The sequence below is a fragment of the Danio rerio genome, chromosome 11 (genome assembly GCF_052040795.2).
Source record: "Danio rerio strain M-AB ecotype USA chromosome 11, GRCz13ab, whole genome shotgun sequence".
Taxonomy (NCBI): Eukaryota; Metazoa; Chordata; class Actinopteri; order Cypriniformes; family Danionidae; genus Danio; species Danio rerio.
The window spans coordinates 43127501-43147500 of record NC_141031.1 but is presented as its reverse complement, the minus strand read 5'-3'; the positions used below and the strand labels follow the sequence as shown (position 1 = coordinate 43147500).

Genomic DNA, 20000 nt, shown 5'->3' with positions numbered 1-20000 from the left:
AACAAGCAGTCCTTTGTTCAGAAAGACCCGATGATATATTTATGGCCTACAGTATAAAGTAGGGCTGCATAATACATCATTTCAATGTGATCATTCACAATAGTCACATCGCAAGTATATGCAATGGTGAGTTTGTGTTATGATTTAACATTTGCATGTGTTTTTGATGCCTGTGAGTGTATAATAATTTTGAAAAACATTCAGGTACCGTTTGTGACCTTAACAGCGATTAATTTTATTGAATTACTTTTATTTTTATAATTCAGTTGCTGTACTTGAAGACTGTGGGAAACTATAATACACTTTACTTCAATTTGATCTTTCTCTTGATTGTATTTATAGATGGTTGTGCATGAAAATACTCACAATACATGCAAATACACAATCGCACTTCAAATAGCAAAGACAACAATGAAAATGTGTAGGAGGACCCTAAAACGTTTATAGATTGTTTATTAGATTTTATGGAGATGCACTCCTACTGTAGAATCATCCCGTTCGATCTAACATTATCAATTCCTTCTAAATAGATATTGAGTCATATGGTGAAATTATATTTATATTGCAATATACTGTATATCGCAAAAAAAAAACCCCAAAAAAAACATCACATTGTTAAATGTTTCCAATATTATGCAGGCCTAGTATAGAGACTAACACAAGAAGGATTTTTCAATTTGGAGAAGACAGTTCTATTCACACCAAGCATGATATCTACAGGTATAACAATAAATATATTTGCATCCACACTAATGAATGATGAAAATCTGTTTATTTGTAGGTTAAGCTTTTTATTCTAAAGCCAGCAGATGCCTTTTGATATATGCTGTTAATAATTTCCTATAAAATATACAGTGACTTACTCGCAGCAGTTTGCAAGTAACTTACTGTAAATCGATTAAAGCAAAAAAACAAACAGTTTTTACATTTTCAGCGCCATTTACCTTACTCTAAATGTATTTACAGTATTTTGTACTATAAAATATACAGTAATTTTCACAATGCAACTATTTTCACAATACAGTAACACAGCGGTTCCCAAACTTTTCAGGCAAAACTTTTCCCCGAAAATGTCAATGCCAATGAGTCGCGACCCCCAATATACTCTGAGGTGGTTATAAATACAGAAACCTTGCATGCAATGGAGCACACACACCAATGGACCCAAGTCTATTCTTCTTTTAATGTTTTTAATCTATGAGAGCTGTAAATGGGCCACAAAGTTTAACCAGGTGTTATGAAATCTGCTGCATCTAACACTATTGCTGTGTCTTTAATACGTTGCAATCCAATAGAAGTAGAAACTATAAGCTACTATGGTAACTTTATATGGTATAAACAACTATTTTTTTTTTCTTTAGTAGGTTATGGATGAAATATGGTAATTCTTATGGTTTAATAAAAATAATTAGATTTTTGGAAATCACCAGGCGACCCCCCTTTATTGTCCCGACCCCCACTTTGAGAGCCATTGCAGTAACATACTGGGCTCTACTTTGATGATCCATGTGCAAAGTCCAAAGCGCAGGAAGCAAACGCATTAAGGGCATGTCTGAATCCACTTTTGCTATTTTAAGGATGGAAATATCTGCTTCGCGGGTTATCCGGGTTGAGCTTATTCTCTTAATGAGTTATAGGTGTGTTTTGAGCATAAACCAATCAGAGTCTCATCTCCCATTCCCTTTAAGAGTCAGTTGTGTCGCGCCATAGCGCATTTGATTTTACATGGCGGACTTTGTAAGTGGAAAAACTGAACACTTCACTAGAGAGAAAACAGTTAAAAACAGAGCATCTGTGGCGTGAGAATGAGAGATAAGCCTCCTCGTTCTTTGCTTTCACTTTCATGGATAGAGAAACGTGTTGTGCGCACAGCAATCCATTAGTCTATAAATAATTGGTATCATTTGTTAAGCACAAAGATTTGTTTCAAAACTATTTCTAAAGTCAGTTCTAATTTCCAGCAAACAAATAAATGAACAATAATAACAAAGTGTGCTCAAAAACCTGAGTTATATCCTAAAACACATGCTGCCCCATATGGTCTGAAACCTGATAGGTGGACAAATCTAAGCTTGTTTTTAATAAAACACATATAAATATGCAGATAATAAATAACACTGCTAATAATAATAACATTATACAAAAGCAAATTGTTCTGAATAAACTGAAAAAGCCTCAGAGATGAAGAAGGCATGAAAGTATGGTTTTTATATTTATGTAGGCTAGAAAATAGTAATTTTTGTAATATTTTAATTCTTTTTCATTTGTAAATATATTTGCGTATTGCTGTTCGTCCTGTGTATATTAGGCAGAGTGTAAGCGAGGCGCACAACTAACGTGCTCTGCGCTGGACTTTAGACCAGCTTTGATCTGATCTATTGAACAGTCTATTATAGTTTCTCAAAATAGCAATGCGCCAGCAATGAGCCTCAACATGCCTCCTTTTTTAGACCAGAACGCCTATGGGTGCACATATGAGCGCAAATGCATTTGCTATTTAAACAGTGTGGTGCAAAACGTTAAAACAACTCTTGCGCCAAGCTGAAACTAACAAACAACAATTGTGTTGCGCCTTGCGCCAGGTGTATGACAGGGTCCACTGTGTCCTTTCTACAGTAAAATTCAGTTCATATTCCAGTTAAATACAAAAATCGTTAACAGTGTATGTTTTCGAGGACCACAATGGAAGTAAGATAAATGGCATTTTGTTTCGTTTATTATATATGTATGAGTCTTATTGGACTTATTTGTATATTGTTTAAACATTTTTTCAACTAAAACAAACATTTACACAACCAGACAAAGGTCTTGTTGCTTATCCAAGTTTTAGGAACAACAAATAATAACTTGACTTCTAGTTCATCGTTTGGTATCAGAAGTGGCTTATATGAAAGGCAAAGGCCTCTAGATTACACTTAATTTACCAAAATAAAATATGATCATGTCTTGATTTTTAATGATTTAATTAGGACAGTAAGGTCTGACTTTGCTTAGACTAAAGTCTCGTCAATGAACAGAAATAGTGTCCAGTATGGAATATAAAGTCCTGCTGCAGTGGAGACAGAATGAATATTGTGTCTGACTCCATCATGAGCTTGGAGGACTGCATCCATACATCTCTGCAATGACTCAAATCAGTGATTAATAAAGTCGACAAAGAAAGCGTTCAGCAGGACTCCCAGAGTTCATCAAGACTCTTTAGAATCATCTTCAATGCCTCCTTCTTCATCTTACCCCAGACATGCTCAATAATATTCATGTCTGGTCACTGGGCTGGCCAATCCTGTAGCACCTTGACTTTCTTTACTTTAAGGAACTTTGATGTGGAGGCTGAAGTATGAGCGCTATCCTGCTGAAGAATTTGCCCTCTCCAGCTTCTCATTGTTTTTAAGATGATATGGAATATATAAAAGCATTCGTGTAGCTCTTTTCACGCAAAAGGACTATTTTGGTGTTTGTTTGTGCATGTAAAAGTGTGATGTAATACCTGGGCAGTAACAGCGTAGCACCCCGGGCTGGATGAGGGAGGCTGGAACTGTTATCTGGTCAAACAGGCAGGTATATTCACTGCTGGCCTCCTGCCATGGACCAGTGATCAGCACCTTCACTCCACCCTGAGACACACATGACAGTGTTACTAAGAAAATAATAGCATAGCTTCCTTTTATTTAACCTGTGGTAGATTGCAAAGTCAATATAACCCCTGAATCTGCTTGTTTATACCAAATTAAGGTATATGTAAACTGGCAGATTTTACAATATTATATGTTAATATTAAGGTGGCACGGTGGCTCTATGGTTAGCACTGTCGCCTCACAGCAAGAAGGTCGCTGGTTCGAGTCCCGGCTGGATCATTTGGCATTTCAGTGTGAAATTGGCATTTCAGTGTCCAAAATGTGACTCTCAGTACAACATTAAACCTTTTGGTAACACTTCACGTGATCAACAAACCAATTATTAACGCTACTAGCTTAATAAACCACTAATTAGCTGTTTATAGGTCAAAAGATGCAGGTTGGGTTTAGGTTTTGGATAGGATTAGTGATGCAGAATAAGATCATACTTTATAACTAATGAGCAGTACTTGTCTTAATAACAGGCAGATAATAAGCCAGTAGTTAATAGCATGAACTGTGATCTAAACTAAAGTGTTCTCAGACTTTTTTTTCCAGCTAAAACTTTGGTTCTCGATGATTTATAAGATGCAACTTTGAAAGTAGAAAAAAACAAAACAAAACAAAAAAACTACACTATTTACATTATTATTAGGGACCGAGCACCTACAGTGCAAGGCCCTATTGGAATTGCTCCGTTTCTTCTTCTTCTTCTTCTTCTTCTTCTTCTTCTTCTTCTTCTTCTTCTTCTACTTCTTCTTCTTCTTCTTCTTCTTCTTCTTCTTCTTCTCCAGAATGAATCGCGATTTTGAGGGGCTAAACATGCCCGAAAACTCACAAAAGTTTGCACACGCCCCAGAAGTGGCGAAAATTTACGTTTGTTATGGGTTTCAGAAGTAGGCGTGGCAAAATGACTAAACAGCGCCACCTATGCACTTTTGACGGACTGGCCCCCGAGCTACGAATCACACATACAAAAATTGGCGCACACCTCAAACAAGCCAAAATATACAAAAAAGTCTCTTGGAGCGGAATCTCAAACCCAACAGGAAGTCAGATATTTTAAACTTTCTGTGGGAAAAAGTGGCGTTTTTGCCATTTCCAGGCGTTGTATTTTAACTAACTTTTCCTGGGGATTTTATCGGATCAACACCAAACTTAGGTTTTATCATCTAAAGGCCTTGGCGATGTTTAATTGTGAAGATCTAGAGTTTTCGTCGAAGGGCGTGTCCATGACGGCCTCGCAAACTTTGACGATTTGCCACAAAACAGGAAGTTATTATAACTCAGCCAAACAATGTCCGATATGCCTGAAAATTCACATAGAAAGAATCCTGAAAGATTCCTCTTCTCAAGGCATTTACATGCCAATCTTAAGTCACAGTTATAGCACCACCTGCTGACAGGAGTAAGTTTGCCATAAATCTGTGATTTTCTCAGGTTATTTATATATATCGGCTTAAATTAATGTTGTTTGCTGTTCTCTGTTATCCCTATCATCAGCTTTAATTATTATTTAAAATCCACAGCCTCAGCAAATGCTGTAAATAATGTTGAAGGAGTAAATTAACCGAATTTTTTTGGTGTCATATTTTACAGTATTATTTTTTTTCAGTCTTTCCAGCACTTTGCACGTCCAGGGTTCCTTAAGATCAAAAAAGAAAACATCTTACAAGATTTTTGTGCATTTTCACAGGAAGACACAAGAACTGAAGTACATCATTTTATAAGTTTTGAGACAAAAAAATAAGTATTTTTATACCAAAAAAAAAAACAAATTTCCTTGCAAAATCTGTTGTTTTATCTGCATTTGCATTTACTCTTACTGTCAGTAAACTCAAAGAAACACTGACTTTTTAAACACATTTTTTTTAACAAGGAAAATGTCACCGAAAAACTAAGCAGGGTTTGTGAGAGCTGAATAGTTGTTGTGGTGAGGTCTGTTACCCCTCTGTCTATATTTGTCCGACTGCTTCCTTGCCAATGGGCATGTTAATGACAGGCTGAGCATGTGTCTCATGTGGCCAAGGGGCTTCTGGGACAAATAAATACGTCACTTGTTGTAGAGAAGACCTTGAGCTTTACATTCAGTCCTCACAAGACTAACATTTATTTCTGCATTGTGGCTTGTGGCTGATTTCCACATGAACTGAGTGAATTCAGAATTACATACAGAACCATGCTTCACAAGCTCCTCATACCTCATTTCAGTGCAAACGCGAACTGGCTGTTTGTGTATTGGGTATTTAAAGGAAGCACTAATCATAAACACGTATGTATTATTAGTAGAGATATTAATTAGTAATAAGAGAGTGTTAATAATTTGTAATGGTTATTACTTAAAAGTCTGAAAATGATGTCTCTGATTCTATTCACAAACTGTAAAAATGTGACTCTGGAGCACAAAATCAGTCATAAATGAAAATTGAGATGTATAAACCTGCTGAAAGCTGAATAAATAAGCTATCTACTGATGTATGGTTTGTTAGCTTAGGACCATAGATATATACACTAGATATAGGGACCCTGAGCATGCATCAATAGCGCCGCCACATTGGTACAGTGCTCCCAGGACAAATGTCATTCAACCGCACTAGTCAAGACAATGTTATTATGTGAAGATGCTGGACTTTAGCGCTGTCTACGCGTGTAGTAACGAGCAAACAAAGAAAACAAAGCACAAAGGCAGAACATTTCATAGGTAATATTAGGTTTTTGTATGTTCTGAACTTTTGTGCTAAACAGGTAACGTTATTGATGATAATACAGTCCTTTACTGCATTCACCATAAGGCAAAGCAGCTCCAACTCGCACTAAACACTCTGCTTATGCTAGTTTTGTTTAATAAAATCAGCAAACAATGCAAAAGAAATATGACAACGAGATGCTGCGCTGCCAGAAACTTGTATTATTGTCGGCTAGTAAAAGAGTCGTTCGGGGGGATTCATTCACAAACGAATCGCTCCCTCCGTCAGTATGAGAAGTGAAAGCAGGAGAGGAGCTGTGTTTCAGGACACGGATTAGATTAAATTTAACAGGGAGGGTGGATAGTACATTTCTGTACACACAAACACAAGCTTTTTGTCAGGAATGCCCGTGCGGTCACTGATCCATCAATGTAGAAAAGTGATGTAAAATTATAATTTTCGTAATTAGAAAAAAAAAAAATTACATACTAACATCCAGGAAAACTCCCGATCATAGATATATGTGTATATGTGTATATCTCTGGCTTTGGATGGCCACAATCCTCCACTGTACCTTGGTCCTGCATTCATTTCAAAGGAGCGCTACCCTGTAGCAAGATGGCGGCGCTATTGACGCATTCCGTCCAATAGACAACAATAGGCCAGGCGACATCTAATGTATATATCTATGGCTTAGGACAATATTTAGCCGAGATTCAATTGCACTGCAAAAAGAAATATTTTCCTACTCAGAGATTTAATCTTTACTTAATCTTAACATTTCGAGACAATTTTGAGAAAATTTTCTTTAAACTTGTCTAAATAAAGTGCATAGCAATGCGCATTATTGATCAAAAATTAATTTTAAATACATTTACAAAAAGTCTCAATGGAGCATGATCTTTAACTAATATCCTAATAGTTTTTGAGTTTCTGTCATCCAGAGATAAATATCCAGTGATTCTTTCCTCCCCTACACATTTGCTTGCACCTCTGCTGCCCTCTAGTGGTTATTCCACCACACATCGCATGTATTATTCTGTTTTCAAACTCTTCAGCATTGTCAATCACAAACTCACCTCAGGATAAGACCACTCTGGAGAATAGTCCGTCACCACAAATAGCCTCCCGGTGGCCTGTAACATTCCCATGTTCCCATGAGCCACAGCAGCCGACACTGCCTCAGCAACCTGCATGTATGCCAGCTGTCCCGCCTCGGCCGCCACCGCCCCGGACTGTGAGGACTGCGGGCTGCAGCAGGGCTGTAGGCAAAGCTCTGCCGAATTATACCCTCTCGCCCCATTAGCTCCTTCATCTCCACCCTGCTGAGCTGCAGTACCAGAGGAGACCTGCCCCTCTGTTCCCGAATGGGTGATCAGCTGATGGCTGTAGAGAGCATTGCTACCTGGGACTACCCCTGTACCACTTCCCCCCTCCACTGAAATGAAGTCATTGATGAGGTCTGAGAACTGATTCCCGAATGAAACATCAAAATGGTCTAAGTTGATCTCCATAGAGCCTCCTCCGTTGGTGCCACTGCTGGTCAGGGTTTGATGTGCGCCTACAGTGCTAAAAAGTCCAGGTACCAACCCGGCTCCCTGCAGGAGCTGTTGATGGGAACTATTAGAGGTGTTATTATCGGTGTCATTGCACAGGTTTCCAGTTTCCCTTGCGCTCGTTCCTCCAGATCCTACGCCCCCAGTCTCCGTCGGCTGCTGGAGGTAGTGCTCAGCGCCTCCTACACCCTCAGCTTCACCAGTCTGCAAGTGATCGCCTTGCTTCATCCTACCATCCGAATCTTTCTCCTGAATGCCTCCTCCTTCTTGTTCTGCTCCCGTCGACTGCTCCAAACCGCTCATCTCCTCATGCTCCTGACCTGTACTCGCAAAGCGGTTTTGGTACTGCAGAATCTGAAGTGAACCTGCCTGTCCGTTGTTGCGTTCAGTTGGAGATCCACCGTTGCAGTTGGAGGCAGTGTGCTGGTTTGGGTGGGTATGGTGATGGTGGTGGAAATCCCCGTTGGTTCCCGATGAGTCCGTTTTGACTACTGACAATCCCATGTAGGCATTGGAGTCGTGAGAGTTCTGGGTGGAGCCGGAGTTGGTCTGGTGGTTCTGGGATTGAGGAGAACCTTGCAGGAAGAAACTGGGGGAGTGACTCTGGTGGGCCAGATGGGTTTGGCTGTAGCTCGCTGCTGCTATAACACTAGCTGGATAGTCTTGCTTGGCGTCAATTGCACTGAAATCCATCTGCTCCAGTGTGGTGCTGGGACTGAGTCCACCTCCAGACGGCAGCAGAGATCCGGTGGGAGTCAAAGCTAGCGAGTTTTGACCGGAATTGGTGCTCGAGGAAGCGGAGATTGCACCGATTGCATCTCCAACCTGATAGCCGCTCTCTTTAGCCAGCTGCTGTTCGAATGACGTGTCCTCCGTCTTGATGTTTTTGACCAGGGCTGCGTTGAAGCTGTAACCGTTATCTCCGAGTGGTGGAGAACACCGCATCCCGTTACTGCAGCTGCTCCCGTTGCTCTCCTCCGTCTTCATCCCGTTTCCTCCGTAGGTTTGACCTTGTTTGGGGTTATTGAGAAAGCAGTCGGGGTCAAAGTTCATATTGGTTTCGGGTAACTTAATACTTCCAGTTTCCAGGTTACTAGACAGCACCAGTTCTTCAGACACACCGGCTGTTGTCAACATACCCAGTCCATCAGCGGACGCTGGATCCGCTAACCCTACCGCATTAGCAAAGGCAAACTTGTGGCTTTCGGCTGTCACTGCTAACACCAGGCTGCTGGAGGCTGGGTCGGGACCCAATAGGTGAGCGTTGGGGTCTACAGTGGGCGACATGCTATAGACAGGATCTCCAGAGACCTCGGACATGAATACAGTTGCGGATTGAGATAGACTACTCATTACTGAAGCTACATGGCCCATTCCGGTCACCACAGGACTGTCTGCCATATCCGGGTCAGAGTTTAAACCGCTGCTGATGGAGACGGGTGAGCTCTGGGTGGTGTCCGGCACTTCCACCTGATTGGTCGAGGACACCTCCATGCTGTTCTGGTGGAGTAGGGCTGGTTTGTGCACTTTGCCGTTTCTTTTCTCTCTGCCTCCTGCTCCAGCGGCTCCATCTCCTCCTGCTCGGCCGTTCTTTCCGCCGCTGTGGCTGTGCTCCGTCTTTCCTTCTGACACATCGTTGTTTTGGACTTCGGAGTGGGTGCTGCTGTAGGCGCCTCCAGCACGTGGGTCCACTTTTGGGGAGATGATACGGTGTTTGGCACTGTTGCATTTGTGATGCAGGCTGCTTCCAGCACCTACAGAGGACAGACAGATGCTTTAATGTTTTAATACTAATGCTATCAAAACAGATTGACACCTAAAATAAATAATGCATGTATTTGTTAAATTTTTAATGCACATGAGAAGATTTTTTATACATTTTCTCTGTTTATCAGTTTCAAACGCTCATGTTTATTGTACATGGAGTTGCTTATAATAAAAGATAAACAAACAAACATAATAAATAGAAATAAATGTTTCACTACTACAATAGCATGCTGTCATATATGCATAAATAAATCACATAAAATAGAAATCAGCATATATAAATGACAGGAAAAATAATACAGATAAGAACAAGTAATACAAAATAAAGTAAATTAGAATTAAATATAAAGTATAATATCTCTTTTAAAGTAGACCTGACAGAATCTCATTTTCTCTTGATTTATAATTTATAGCTTGTTTTTAACCATGATTTTCAAATCATAACAAATAACAAATCAACAGCTCAAAATTACAATATTTAAAATAAGAAATCTTGTCTTTTTTTAATGTTTGATGACATAAATATTATTAAATCATGACAGTCATGGCAATGTGGTGGCGCAGTGGGTAGTACAATCGCCTCACAGCAAGAAGGTCTCTGGTTCGAGCCCCGGGCTGGGTCAGTTGGCATTTCTGCCATAGGTGAATTGGGTATGCTAAAATTGACCGTAGTGTTTGTGTGTGAATGAGTGTGTATGGATGTTTTCCGGTGATGGATTGCAGCTGGGATGGCATCCGCTGCAAAAAAACAAATGCTGGATAAGTTGGCAGTTCATTTCACTTCGGCGACCCCGATTAATAAAGGGAGTAAGCCAGAAAGAAAATGAATGAATGAATGAATGAATGAATCACAGTCATTTGTGACGCTCAAGTTCATTTTTATCTAAATACTGCCATCCAGTGGCCATAGTATATACTGCACCTGGAATTATGAACTGACTGTCAGTATGGCTTTAGGAAATCTAGCATGCCAAGAGTGCAAATAAAAAAAACAGATGTATATGCTGAAATGTATATATGGTAAGAACACTGTAAAACCCAAAAAGTTAAGGTAACTCAAACCATTTGAGGAAACCGATTGCAACACCATTTCAGTTCAAAAACTAATCCTATTGCGTGCTGTGAACTTAATCCATTTATGTAAACCAAGCAATTTGAGCACACTAAAACCCAAAAAATGAAGAGAACTCAAACCCGCTGAGTACTTTAAAACCAAATAAGTTAAGGCAACTCAAACAGTTTGAGGAAACCAATTGCTACACACCACTTGAGTTAAAAACTAATCTATATGAGTACTGTGAACTTGCTCCATTTAAGTTGAAGTAATGCGGTATTTAATTAACTCATTACCTTCAACGCTTAGTTCAAAACTCTTTTCGAATGAGTAGAATTCACTTTCAGTCAATTTTGAGGTAACTACACTCATTTCATTTGATAAAGTTGACTGCTGGGTTTAACAGTGTATTAAACATTAAAATCACTTGCTTTCTAAAATTACAAGCTGTCTAAATAAACAGCAGTTTTCACTTAAACTTAATGGATTTAATAAAATAAGTGGAAATTTGCATACATTTTAAGCACACAAATCTGAACATCAAATAAGTTCAAGCATCTTGTTACTTTAGAATATGTCAGAGTCAGAGGGGAGTTTTGGGGCTCTCTTTATATATATATATATATATATATATATATATATATATATATATATATATATATATATATATATATATATATATACACATACATATATATATATATATATATATATATATATATATATATATATATATATATATATATATATATATATATATATATATATATATATATATATATATACATACATACATACATACATACATATATATATATACATACATACATACATACATATATATATATATATATATATATATATATATATATATATATATATATATATATATATATATATATATATATATATATATATATAAATATATATATATGTATATACAGTTGAAGTCAGAATTATTAGCCCCCCTAAATTATTAGCGCCCCTGTTTATTTTTTTTTTCCTATTTCTGTTTAATGGAGGGAAGATTGTTTCAGCACATTTCTTAGCATAATAGTTTTAAAAACCTATTTCTAAAACTGATTTATTTTATCTTTGCCATGATGACAGTAAATAATATTTGACTAGATATTTTTCAAGACACTTCTATACAGCTTAAAGTGACATTTAAAGGCTCAACTAGGTTAATTAGGTTAACCAGGCAGGTTAGGGTAATTAGGCAAGTTGTTGTATATTGATGGCTTGTTGTGTACATTATTGGGTAAAAAATTTGCTTAAAGGGGCTAATAATTTTGTCCCAAAAATGTTTTTTTCTAGCCGAAATAAAACAAATAAGACTTTCTCCAGAAGAAAAAATATTATCAGACATACTGTGAAAATTTCCTTGCTCTGTTAAAAATCATTTGGGAAATATAAAAAATAAATAAATAAAAATTAAAACGGGGCTAATAATTCTGACTTCAACTGTATATATATATATATATATATATATATATATATATATATATATATATATATATATATATATATATATATATATATATATATATATAATGGAGTTAATGTTTATCATTGTCATGTTTTAAGGCCTGTGACTGTATATGCTTATCAAGACAGTTTAAAGCATTCAGACACAAGGAATTGTGCCATTTGAAACTTTAATAAAAAATATATATTTAATTAAATTATTTATACAATGAAGATGCTATGTAGTGTTTTTTTACATTTCATTATTCAGTTTCTGTACCTGAATTCTTGCCAAATGGAGCTATTTAAGTCATCTGGTGAAATTGTTTTCATATCGCAATATATCGGGAAAAAAACAAAGCATCGCAATGTCAGATTTTTCCACATCATGCAGCCTAATATATATACAGCTGAAGTCAGAATTAATAACCCCCTGAATTATAAGCCCTCCTGTTTATTTTTGTCCCCAATTTCTGTGTAACGGAGAGAAGATTTTTCAACACATTTCTAAACATAATAGTTTTAATAACTCATCTCTAATAACTGATTTATTTTATCTTTGCCATGATGACAGTAAATAATATTTGACTAGATATTTTTCAAGACACTTCTATACAGCTTAAAGTTACATTTAAAGGCTTAACTAGGTTAATTAGGTTAACTAGGCAGGTTAGGGTAATTAGGCGAGTTATTGTATAACGATGATTTGTTCTGTAGACTATCGGAAATAAAATATAGCCTAATGGGGCTGATAATATTGACCTTAAAATGGCTTAAAAAAATTAAAACTGCTTTCAAAAAATTGTCAATTGTAATGTACATCTATAAATACAAAAATCAAGAAAAATCAAGTGTAATTTGAATGTTTTCCTCTTATTAGACTCAAAAACTGCTGCTAAAAAGGTTGAAAAAAACACATATATATATATATATATATAAAAAAAAAAAAAATATATATATATATATATATATATATATATATATATATATATATATATATATATATATATCAATTTTTTGACTTGAAGGGAAAGTTCATCCAAAAATGACAGCTCACTCATTATTTACCCTCCCTCAAATGGTCACAAACATTTTTGATTGATCACAAAAAAAAGTTATTGAAGAAAGTCAAAAACCTTTAATTAATGACATATACAGTTTCAGAGATATCTGTGTTCACCTGTGTTTGATGTTACTTGTTTTCCTCAACCTCAAATACCTCTTTTGCACAATATTGGTCTCTCTTGTACTTGTTGTAGTTAATTACTTGTGTATAGTTAGCAGTTAGATTACCGCTACACTGTAAAAAAAATAAAACCGTAAAATTTACAGTAAAAAAACGACAGCTGTGGTTGCCAGTATTTTACTGTTAAAAATACGGTAAACATCTTAAAAGTAATTTGTCATTTTTACAGTAAACTACCGTATTTCATTAATTTACAGATGTAATATGTCTGCATTTTGAATTACGAACATCTACACATCTTTTGTTACACAGATGTTAACACAGCCATATACAGGTGATGGTGAGAAAGGTACATAATAAACCGTTGCTCAACACAATCAACTTTTCCCACAAGCAGAAAAGAGTGTTAGTGTAAAGAAGGTGCTCAGTGTCATTCACACAGCTACCAAACACCAGTACGGTAACACACATAAATGAAAGTCATGAAATAAACATTGTTTACACAGCAAAATCTTCAGAGTAAAATTTACTCAGTTCAGAGAATATTTGGTCCCTCTCTAAATTGAGTAAAAGGTACTCCGCAGCAGAGTTAATGTTAATGAGACAATGATGGGGTTAATTAAGTGATGATTGAGCACTGATGATGAACACCTGCTGTTAATAAGCACAAACAGAGAAGATTGACTTTATTTCTGACAGATGTTCACAAAAGTCCATATGACATTTATTGAGAATGAACTGTTTTAGTTATTTACATTTTACAAAAAAAAAATAATAATTTTTTTCCCCGATGTCACCATTATGGAGAAAAGTGGCGGATTTACTTGGGCTCTTCGACTTGACTTATAATGGTGATTTGGCTTCACTTGCTATGACAAGTATAAAGTGAGCAAATATGATAAGGTTTTACTCATTTGACCAGTAACAAAACCACCACAGAATCAATTATCCAGAACACAATTTGGCAAACAGAGAATTTAACATTAGAAATCGAGTCAGAGATAAAGGGGATTTCTGGAAATATATACAGCTGCATAGTAGTATAAAAACTGTGGGATTTAAGCCAGGAGCAGAAGAAACTGTTTTATTAGGGTTTCTAAATATGCCAAAGTCGATGCAAACCACATCTTTTGTTTATAAGATTGCTGCAAACAACATGTATGGAAAAAGGGATCATTTAAGAATTATCTGGGAGAAAGACCTGGAGGTGGAATTTGAAGAGGGTGAATGGGAGGCAGTAGTTTCTGGTATAGGTGCTACTGTGAGAGATGTTAGGAGTAAACTCATACATTACAAGATAATTAATCGATATTACTGGACACCAGTAAGACTGTATAGGATAGGATTAATGGAAAATAACCACTGTTGGAAATGTGGTCAGTCTGTGGGCACTTTTTTACATTTAACGTGGAGCTGTCATTTGGTGGCTCCATTCTGGACAAGAGTTATTCAAAACCTTGAGAAATGGCTGGGACAACCTTTACCTTATTCTCCAAGAGTCTGTCTTCTTGGTGATACATCGATTTTACAGAACGGAATATCTAAAACACAGGCTGGACTAGTCGTCGCAGGATGTATTATTGCTGTGAGACTGGTGCTGCGAAATTGGAAGAACTCAGATACTCCCTCATTTAAAGATTGGATTGAACTAATGACTTCTACTGCATCATATGAACGTATGTTGGCAAGACTTCAGGATTCCACCCATACCTTTAATCAGAAATGGGGTAGCTTTTTGCAATATTTGGAGATCACATAAAAAGAAACTTGAAAAGTTGTCAATTTGACTGTCTGTTATATGGTTTTGTACTATTTTATATTTGTTATATTTTTTGTTTTGTTATTATTTTTATTATAATTTGTTTACATTATTTCTCGAATGTTGATTTTGTATTGTAAATTTTATGTTGTGTGGGTGTAAAAATTCAAAATAAATAAAAAAGTTCAATTACAAAAAAAGAAATCGAGTCAGAGTCCAAGTAAAGCAGCTACTGTTCTCCTCAATGGTGACAGCTTAAAACACAAAAAGTGGTGTTTTTTTTGTTGCTGTTGTAAAAAGTTATTTACTTATTTCTTAATATCACTATATGTAATTTTGTAGAGTGTGGCTGAAATAAGGCCAAACAGGTTAATAAGTTAAGCTGCTGTGTGTGGAGTTGCTTAATGATGCTCTGCTGAGATTTTGAAAGATTTAATGTGTTTTATTTCAGTTTATTTAATCTACGGCTGTGACTGAAGTCAGTTGTAATTTTGTGTTTTTCTTCTCTGTTTCTGCTTATTAACAGCAGGTGTTTATCATCAGTGCTCAATCAACTTATTCAGGGGCGGACTGGGACAAAATTTTAGCCCTGGCACTGTTGCCACACCAACCCACATTACCACAACGACACAGCCCCACCCACGGACACGCACATTCACTATTTATTTCGGTGTAAAGATGATGAAATAATATGACATTCTTGCCAGATTTTGATTATGTCTGGGTAACCTTGGATTGGGTCGGCCCATCTTGAAACCAGGCGGCAGTTGCCGATTGGGCCAAATGCTTAACATTTATTATTATTATTTTTATTATCATCATCATAATATCACAACTAGCAAGAGATAAAAGCTGTGTGCACTTAAAAACAATACATACTAAAAAAAAACTGACCGGCCCACATTTAAAAATTGGTCCGGCCCTTCTGGCATTTGCCAGAATTGCCAGATGGCCAGTCCGCCCCTGAACTTATTTAACCCCCTCATTGTCTCATTATCTTTAACTCTGCTGCTGAGTAAATTTTGCTCAATTTAGAGAGGGACCAAATGTTCTCTGAACTGAGTAAATTTTACTCTGAAGATTTTGCTGTGTATCAATATTAGATGTAACATAAATCCCTATTGTACATAACTGATGAGGAAACAACTAAAAAGATCCATAGTCATGTCAATAAAGAGTATAAAAAGTGACGTGCCACGCAGGGAATTACGGGAAAGTCAACTTACGGCTATTCGCTGTATATATTAAGGTTACAGATTTTTGCTGTAGCATTTTTACAGTATTTTACCGTTGAAATTACGGCCATTTTTTACAGTGTAAGGTTGTAAGGTTGACAATAGCTCTTTCGTCCATGTGTTCAGCGGATTTTGTTTTCTTTGTCAAATATTTTCCAAATGATGTTTAGCAGAGCAAGGAAAGTATTTCCTGTAATTTTAAGTTTTATTTAGTATTAATTGGCTAGATTTTTTAATTAATTTAAACATTTTAAGGTCAAAATTATTAGCCCCCTTAAGCAATATTTTGTTTTCGATTGTCTACATCAGGAGTCACCAATCTCGGTCCTAGAGGGCCGGTGTCCCTGCAGGGTTTAGCTCCAACTTGCCTCAACACACCTGCCTGGATGTTTCAAGTATACCTAGTAAGAGCTTGACTAGCTTGTTCAGGTGTGTTTGATTAGGGTTGGAGCTAAAATCTGCAGCACACCCTCCCTCCAGGAACAAGTTTGGTGACCCCTGGTCTACATAATAAACTATCGCTATACAAAACATGCCTAATTACCCTAATTAGGCCTTTAAATGTCACTGAAGACTAGTATCTTGAAAAATATCTAGTCAAATATTATGTACTGTCATCATGACAAAGATAAAATAAATCAGTTATTAGAAATGAGTTATTAAAACTATTATGATAAGAAATGTGTTGATGAAATCTTCTCTCCGCTTAACAGAAAAATAAACAGGGGGGCTAATAATTCAGGAGGGCTGTATGGCTGTATGTAGCACTGTGGTCCTTCGAGACACCACATTTCATTCCACTGTCTGTCCGAAATGATAATGAAGCTCAGCTTGACTTAACTAGTGTCTTCTTTCTCAGGAGATAAATCAATCTATGTATCAGAAGTGATTGAGGTTTGTGATTTGGGGCCTGTTCCCTTACCCAGGTTGCCCGTGCAGAGGCAGTTGTGTGTCCGCGGAGGTGGTTTGGTCTGGTGGCTGTCCAGAATTTGCTGCACGAGCTGCTCTGCCGAGAAGCCAGTGCTGCTATTCCCATTGCTGCAAGTCCACTTGATGCCATGAACTGCCGGGAGAGAGGAGACAGAGACGTCAGCCAGACAGCCAGACAGACCAGCAGCACCTCGCCAGCCAGACTGCACTACTGACACTGCAGGGAGAGACCTACGATACTGACTATACACCTTCTCAATCAACTCATGCTTTCTGGAGGCTTTCTATCTGTTGGTCTGAGACATGCTTCTGATGATCACCGATGTACAGTCGAACACAAAATGATTAGAGCTGCTGTGTAATTTTAGTTATCTTTATATATTTCCTAACAGATTTGTTTCCAAAACATTTTAAAGCATCATGTTTTTAATAACTATTTTATAATGACTCATTTATTTTGTTTTTACTTTGATGATAGTACATATTATTTGACTAGATACTATTCAGCTTAAATTGACACTTAAGTTGTGGTTTGTTTTGTAGCCTGTATCTGGAAAAATAAATTCTTAAGGAGGATAGTAATATTCATTCATTAATTTTCCTTTAGCTTAGTCCCTTTATTAATCTAGGGTCGCCACAGTGGAATGAACCGCCAACTCATCCAGCATATGTTTTACGCAGCCGATGCCCTTCCAACTGCAACGCATTACTGGGAAACACCCCTACACACTCATTCACACACATACATTCACACACAAACTCCGCACAGAAATGCTAACTGACCCAGCCGAGGCCTGAACCAGCAACCGTCTTGCTGTGAGGCGATCTTGCTACCCACTGCGCCCCTGTGACGCCCCTCTGTTAAACATTGATTGTAAAATTGGCTAATAATTTTCTACATAGTTGTACTAACTCATTAACTTTCTTTAAAAGGTTCACATTTGTACCTAAACAGTCCATATTTATACATTAAAGAAACATATTAGTTCCTAAACGTTTTAAGTCAGGCTGCCCAAACACGGTCCTGGAGGGCCGGTGTCCTGCATATTTTAGTTCCAACTCCACTTGAACACACCTGAATCAGCTAATTAAGCTCTTTTTATAGTTATACTAGAAACTTCCAGGCAGGTGTGTTAAAGCACGTGTCTAAACTATAGGACACCGGCCTTCCAGAATCCAGAACCGAGTTTGGGCACCCCCCTGCTTTAAGTGATGACTGTCATTTCTCTAGAAAAGGCATGCTCAAGTTCATTTTTATCTAAATACTGCCATCCAGTGGCCATAATAGGGGAAAGAACACTTTATGGTTTTGGTCAAATAATAAACAAGGTATTGGGGTTAGACAAACCATTTGTTTTTTTACCAACAAAACACAAGCCTCTCCTACAAACGAGCACTGAAAGTATGATTGCCGGACCTATGGTTTCTGTGCGGTGTTGCCAAAAGTGCCAGGAGTATAAATGTTTAAAATCCAGTTTAAATCCAGTTTACTTTAAATAGTAGCCATATTTTCTCAGTGCCTAGCTCAATTAATTTTTTTTATTATACATAGGACAGTATGTTTATTTATTTATTGAACAATTTGGATTTATTTGGATTATTATCCATTAATCTACAAGGCATTTATTTGTAGTATTAGCAATAAAATATTTTTTGTCCATCAAAAAAATTATATTAAAAATCATTTTATTTAAAAAGTTCTCAACATTACACTCAAAATTAAAAAATATATATTTTGTAAGTTTATTTGGTATTTATTAGGCTGGTTGCCTGGTCTTAGCTGGTCAGGCTGGAAAATGACCAGCTAAATCCAGCTAAAACCAGCTTGACCAGCCTGGTTTAAGCTGGACATAGCTGGTTTTGCCTGGACTCCCACCTGGCTAATCCGGTCAAGCTGGTTTTAGCTGGTCATCTCCCAGCCTGACCAGCTAAGACAAGCCTGGAAATGGCTGGAAATCAGCCTGGAAATGGCCCAAACCCCTCTAAAACCAGGCTGGTCGACCAGCTAAAACCAGCCAACCAGCCTAGGCTGGTTTAAGCTGAATTTTTCTGTAGGGTAGAAAATACACCCTTTAGTTTAGTCATAATAGTTTAGACCTAAGCACTAATGAATATCTACACACTGTTGAGGGAAAGCCCAGACATTCAGAGTTCGTCGTGAACATGAGGTTGTGTCTTCATGTTAATTTTGAGGATTGCGATTAACTTTAGCTGCTTTATTTATGAGTTTTAGTAAAAGCGGGCCTGTTTTGAATCGAAGGATGAACTGTGTATACAGGATGCTAGAACAACACTTTAGTTTCAATCAAACAACAAACCGAAAACAATGTTGACGGTCTGAAGAAGCACAACAGCGCCGCACTGACACCTGCTGGACACTCTGAGGTACTGCAGCTAAAACACTGACGATCAGCTATTATAATGACTGCTGTCTGTTTATAAGAGCAAACCAGTCAAACCCATTCCTTCTCCATCTAGGCTGTGTTCCAGTAATAAGGCTCTCTGTGCTGCTTTAATGAGATGAAAGCATCGCAGATCTATATGTGCAGAATGACAGGAACTATAGCCGTCCTGTTTGCTTCTTCTAATGTTGATAGAAAGCTCAGCGTGGAGCTACAGTGCGCTCTTCATCTACTGACAGCATCGTTCTTCATCTTTCAGTCCAGGAATAAACATCACAGTCGTCTGATGCAATCCAATTAAAGACACTCAGAGAAAAACTTCTCGAGTTCAGTCAATACAAAT

The 20000-nt window shown here is 37.2% G+C and overlaps 1 protein-coding gene across 50 annotated transcripts in view; it reads right to left on the bottom strand.

Moving 5' to 3' along the window:
- The window catches only part of camta1b (calmodulin binding transcription activator 1b), a 698990-nt gene that overhangs the window by 43056 nt on the left and 635934 nt on the right, over nt 1-20000 (bottom strand). For 30 of the 50 annotated variants that reach the window (XM_087274121.1, XM_087274115.1, XM_087274118.1 and 27 more), the window contains 3 exons: nt 17248-17388; nt 7381-9611; nt 3488-3614 (listed from right to left, as the gene is read on the bottom strand). In XM_087274121.1, the coding sequence (XP_087130247.1) occupies nt 3488-3614; nt 7381-9611; nt 17248-17388 (2499 nt within the window). The remainder of the gene's footprint in view (nt 1-3487; nt 3615-7380; nt 9612-17247; nt 17389-20000) is intronic. The other 20 variants (XM_087274128.1, XM_087274127.1, XM_087274132.1 and 17 more) reach the window with 1 other exon arrangement.